This window comes from Prenolepis imparis, unplaced genomic scaffold (assembly GCF_030444845.1).
Source record: "Prenolepis imparis isolate NDT839.2.m4 unplaced genomic scaffold, iyPreImpa1.0 SCAF_9, whole genome shotgun sequence".
Taxonomy (NCBI): Eukaryota; Metazoa; Arthropoda; class Insecta; order Hymenoptera; family Formicidae; genus Prenolepis; species Prenolepis imparis.
The window spans coordinates 17,322,291-17,327,873 of NW_028141167.1; the positions used below are offsets into that span (position 1 = coordinate 17,322,291).

General features: G+C 45.4%; 1 protein-coding gene across 1 annotated transcript; it reads left to right on the forward strand.

The window, feature by feature from the left end:
* Positions 1 to 4,254: 4,254 nt before the first annotated feature.
* LOC145940218 (uncharacterized) lies at positions 4,255 to 5,370 on the forward strand. The gene is made up of 2 exons (XM_083045131.1): positions 4,255 to 4,508; positions 4,548 to 5,370. Exons 1-2 carry the CDS (start codon positions 4,255 to 4,257, stop codon positions 5,368 to 5,370), a joined length of 1,077 nt encoding a protein of 358 aa, XP_082901257.1.
* The last annotated feature ends 213 nt before the right edge of the window (positions 5,371 to 5,583 follow it).

The following is a 5,583-nucleotide window of genomic DNA, read 5'->3' on the forward strand; positions in this document are numbered from 1 at the left end:
CACGCGATCATGTATGATGAGACAGTATGCAGAGGTATTCATCGGCACGTTTTCCTTACACTCAAATTCCAATCTCACATCCACGGTTGCGCTCTTGATCGATTCGTTTTGTCGAGAACAATCGATGATTACGAATGGGCCGTTACGTAGAAACATTGAGACGGTGAGACTCGGCTCGAGATATTCGTATCCGTAATAGTTTTTGCAGAAACGCGCATACGTGTCGTACAGAATCGACCATCTGTTTTTATCGAAGTCCAGATTCATGTCGTCGTACGGATAACATTCCGAGTTCAGATAGAGTTTCACGTTGGTCAATTTACAATCGTCGAATCGACTCATATCCTCAGACATGACATTCTTCCGGCCTGTCTGCAGAGCAAAGATAACGTATCGTGGTTTCTCCAGCTGAGTCGCGGTTTTAATGGCCCACGAATGCTTGGTTGTACGCTGCAATAGCGGAAACTCATACAGATCCCACGAGCGAAAACCCATGCTGAGGTAGCGTCCGCTTTCCAGAGCGCGCAGCATAGACAGCTTCTTAATCTCGCTCAACAACACATGTGGCATTCGCCATTGTATCTTGAATATGTTGATCACAGGCTCCAGCGTCGAATCTCCAACCAGACAATTGATGTCGTTGCGCGATCGTATTAAGATCAACTCGTGACGAGCGTTAATCACCACTCGTCTGTAATCCTCGCAAAATCCCAATAACATGTAGAGCGGCAAAAATTGAAGTTTCCATTCACAGTAGTCAGATCACTCCAGCTGGCGTTTCTCATAATCACGCTTCTATCGGATGATATCGTTACATAGTTTTTGAGCAAACTTGTTAGTCCCACGTTTCTGTTGCGATCAATCTCCATGCCATCGAGTTCATATCGAATCTCATCAAACATGAATGCGACGCAATTATTTCCCAGTATCACATCAGATCCTTCGGCTGGTCTATTTATCCTTAATTCTCCTTCGATGTATAGAAAACTGTCAAACGGCAACGTATACAGATCCTGTTGTTGTATGGGTATTCTTATCTCATCACTGTGTCCGAACGTGGTGTTGGCGAACGGGTTGTACGTGTGAGTCTCAATTTTGATGATGCGATCGTCGAAGATTGGCTCTTCCCCGATGTTGAGGATGTCGGTCATTGTTCAGATATTTCGCACCGCGAATCCCAAAGATTGTAAAAACGCAACGTTTGATGCGTTCAGTTTCTTTTTCTTGGCGCAACCGGATGATTGGATATTAGCGAATGTCGACGTTGTTGTTGTTGTTGTCGCTGGCTCCGTAAAGATTGTGTTATCTCTCGTGTCTTTCGATCCGTTCAACACAAGCGTCTCATACGCCGCATACGTACGTTATCGCTGTCGTCGTTGTACGTGCAATCTAATGGTGATCTCTTCTCCTCGAAAATCGAGCAATCATCGGTCCTGGTCGACAACGCGTAACGTTAAATCCGTAATGCTCCGCGCGATGATCGGCAAATAAATGATGTGCGCCGGTGTTTCCGATATCTTATATCCTGGTGGTACCCTCGGTGAAAATTCATGTATCGTATGAACGAGTTTGCCGTTGCTGTATGCGCCCGCGGTCACGTTACACTCTACGCGGATAATGTTCACGTTGATAATGTTAATCGGCATGTCCGATTCGTACCATTTTCGCGGCTGCAGTATACGGTTCGAGAATCCCAGCAGCGATCCAATGTTGTTAGGCTTGTTAAAATTCATTCTGTAGGCGCATTTGATCTCGCTCCTCATCGTATTGTAATTAACGCGGAGCACTATCGGGTATTCTTCATCTTCAAAATCACCATTGTCAATGTGTTTTTTATCGTCATCACGAACAGCGTGTCGCGGACGTTTTCGTGAAATTGCATGTTTCAAAAACTCATGTATTGCTTGCAGCTCGTACGATCCCTCGGGAATCGTAATTTCCGCATCATCTTTGCCAAAGTAAAATTTATTATTCGAGGAATTCACGTTCGATATCGTGTGATAAGTCTCAAAATCCGCTAGACCGAGTTCGTATTCATCGTCGCTCAAATCTATGGCGGGAAAGTAGTTTGCCGCGAGGACGCTACTCTTTCCAGTCAGCGTGAATGTCATAGACATATCGGCAAAACTGTTTAACGAATACTGAGTTAAATAATGCAATGTCCGTCTTTAAATTCACGTGTATCGACCGTTCGGAGAAACTGCAAACACAATTGTCCACAGATGCTCTGATCATAAGTTTGAACAGGTGTGTGATTATACTGTATCTTTGTCACGTTCCGCCCGAAATATTGCACCAATTCATTCGGTGGTCGAAGATTGCCAAAACTGTCGAAATATATAGCGCGATTCCCCCTCTTTGCGTACGCCACTCAATGAGTACCAGATCCTTTAGCGTTATCCAAATTTATGATGCTGCTCTCGTTTTGATATATACCACCGATCGGTAGCGAATCACGCATGAAAACACCTCTAAAGTATGGAATGCGCATACGTTTTGCCAGTTGCAGCAATTGTATATTAGTAGTTTCGCCCTTTGGCATTTTTAGCGTCTCTTTGACGTTTTTTTTTTTCTTTTTGAAACTCCTCGTCCACGTTTGTATGGAGCGAGATACAATCCGTGACCTTCCATGGCGCGATTGTGAAGTAGCATCTCTTGCAACTGACGTTGTGCAGCTTTTCCATCGTTCACCATCTTTGCTACACCAGCCGCTCCACCAATCATGGATCCAAGCGCGCCCAACATTGGTAGAATCGGTAATACACTCCCACGTTTCGCTACCGGAAGTATTCGTTTCTTCGTCGTCTTTTTCTTTGTCTTCGTCGTCGTCTTCAGGCCCATACCGAGCTTCGTCTTGGTTTTCATCGCTGCCCAGACAGCTGTGGCGGCGGCTCTTTCACCGAGAGTCGAATCTCTCGCAGTGATACGAGTTCGCGCTTTGTCGGCGAGTACCTTATCCGCCACGTGTCTCTCGGTGAGATCGTTGCTCCGAGAGTACGCAATATCGTGTTCACGGCACGCCGTGTCCAATGGGTTGATACCTCGATCGCCTCTGGCTAATCGCTTTTGTAGCCGCGTGCCCGGACCACAAAACTGATAGGGGATATGGAATTCGATTGGAAGTGCGTTTATTGCGTGATTTAATAGTCCTCTACCTATTTTTTTCGCTGACATTCGCTGCAATCCTTTATCATCGGCGCTGGACCGTCCATGTGCGTTCGCTGCCACGGTCGATTGTAATGTTCGAAACAGTGGCGACAGGCCTGAATCTCTGGATCCGCCTTTATGTGTTCCGGAAGCTTGTCCCACACGTAGTGGATGTGATTTTCACATTGCAGTAAAACTGCTTTTGGCACAAATTGCAGCTGTTCGGCGCTTAAACCGTGAATATCGGAGGCACTTGTTAGCAGAACAAACATTTTTTCGTTACTGAGCGATTCGTGGTTCCGCGCAGCTATAAATAGGCAAGCGTTCGATTCAATCGGGGAGTGGGAAAATGAGATTCGTGCGACAACCTTTGACGATACGCGTGACGAATTGCGACGACAGATTACGCTCGGTGGGGGACAACGCGGAGATGCGCAGACATGGTACGATGTTGCCGACTACTATACGCGCGATCGTATGCGGCCCCTCGAATTGCGATAAAACTAACGTCTTGATTAGGTTGATAGAAAGCCCGCACGGTGTTTGCTTCGAAAACGTGTACGTGTACTCAAAGTCGCTGCAACAGCCAAAATATCGGTATCTGGAGAATTTGTTGACGTCGATCGAAGAAATCGGCTACTTTACATTCTCCAATAACAGTGACGTCATTCCACCGAGCGAGGCATGTCCAAACTCGATTTTCATCTTTGATGACGTGGCGTGTGACAAGCAAGATACGATAAGAAAGTACTTTTCAATGGGACGCCACTCGAACGTTGATTGCTTCTATCTCTGTCAGACGTACGCGAGAATACCAAAACATCTTATACGCGACAACGCGAACTTACTGATCTTGTTTAAACAGGACGGTACCAACTTGAAACACGTGTACAACGATCATGTGAATACCGACATGTCGTACGAAGATTTCAGTAAATTATGTCGTATTTGTTGGCAACAAAAGTATGGATTCCTAGTGATAGGCAAGGACAGCTTGCTTACAAACGGGCGATACAGAAAAGGATTTAACGAGTTTGCGATACCGCAAAACGATTATTCGCTGCCGATATTCTGTCGAGAAGAGTGAAACGCGAACACTCTGCAGACATGGCTGATAACCATAACATTCGTGAGCGTGAAAAGATTGCGAAGGAAATTGTGAAAACGAGCGAATCGATCCGTAAGAAACATCGTGCTTTAAAGACTGGTAAGATCGATGACGATATCGCAGTCAAGACTCACTTTAAACCTATTATCGAACCACTACAAAAGATTGTCGACAACGCGAGCTTGATCGCAGTGAAAAACGAACCTGAGAGTAAAGCTGACGTGAAAATTAAAACGTTACCCGCTGTTAAGCGGTATGAGGAGGAGGAGGAAGATGCGACACCGAAAAAGAGAAAACGACCAAACACAAATCGCTCATCGACACCACGTACATCGGACGGATTTTTACTGGATGAACCACCGATAAGCTCTACACCGTCCACCTCTACACAGTCCGCGACAACGAGAATCCTACCATTTACAATACCCGAATCACTCGCAAACGAAAATGTTTTCGAAACCACAAGCAATTCACTTGAAACATCCGTTCGAAACACGTTACAAACGTCGGAAGGTCAAGAAATGTTGCGAGAGCACTTCGGACCACTGGGACAAAAATACATGGGTGCTCTCCTCGGTGGCGATAAAAAAAACGAGATCGATCACGTATATGGTGTCTATTTCGAAAAGGATGGAATGTTGCTCGGTAACAAACAATTCGACATGGATAAATATGACTCTATAATTATAGACAAAGTAAAGTACATTGGTACATCTGGATTATACGAGCTAGTCTTCGAGAGGATTCCCGATGATGTTATTTACACGGAAGACGATATGCAAAAACACAAGAGCATATTATTGGCGACGAACGCGCATAAACGCAAATATGATGCGCAAGGTCAATTACGGAGCAACAGGGGATACAAATACAAACAAATAATCGCACCGTTGATGTCAATTGAAAAGAAAAAATCTGGAAAGGGTGTATTCATGCCTCAAGCGATGACGCTAACCGACAATAAAATTGATTACGTGCACTGGGACGACCCCAACGAGCTAGTGGATCGGGTACGATTGCTCGATGCTTCGCGCCGAGCTGGCCACAACGCTCACGACAATGAGATCCTGTCGATCATCGAGGAACTTCGCGAAGCAGGCATTATTATAAATTAAACGGGGTCTCGGCTAATCAGTCGATCGGCGTCATTCGCATCGAAAAATGCCTATCAACAAATTTGGATTATTCGAACGGAGAAATGATGCAACTGGCACAAGCGATCATTGGGATAGATTGGTGAGAAGTTATGTGCGTGGAAACGCTCTGTGTCGTGTCGCTACAGACTATGATGCAAGATCGCGCAAGATTCGTCGTGTAGCGCAACCTGA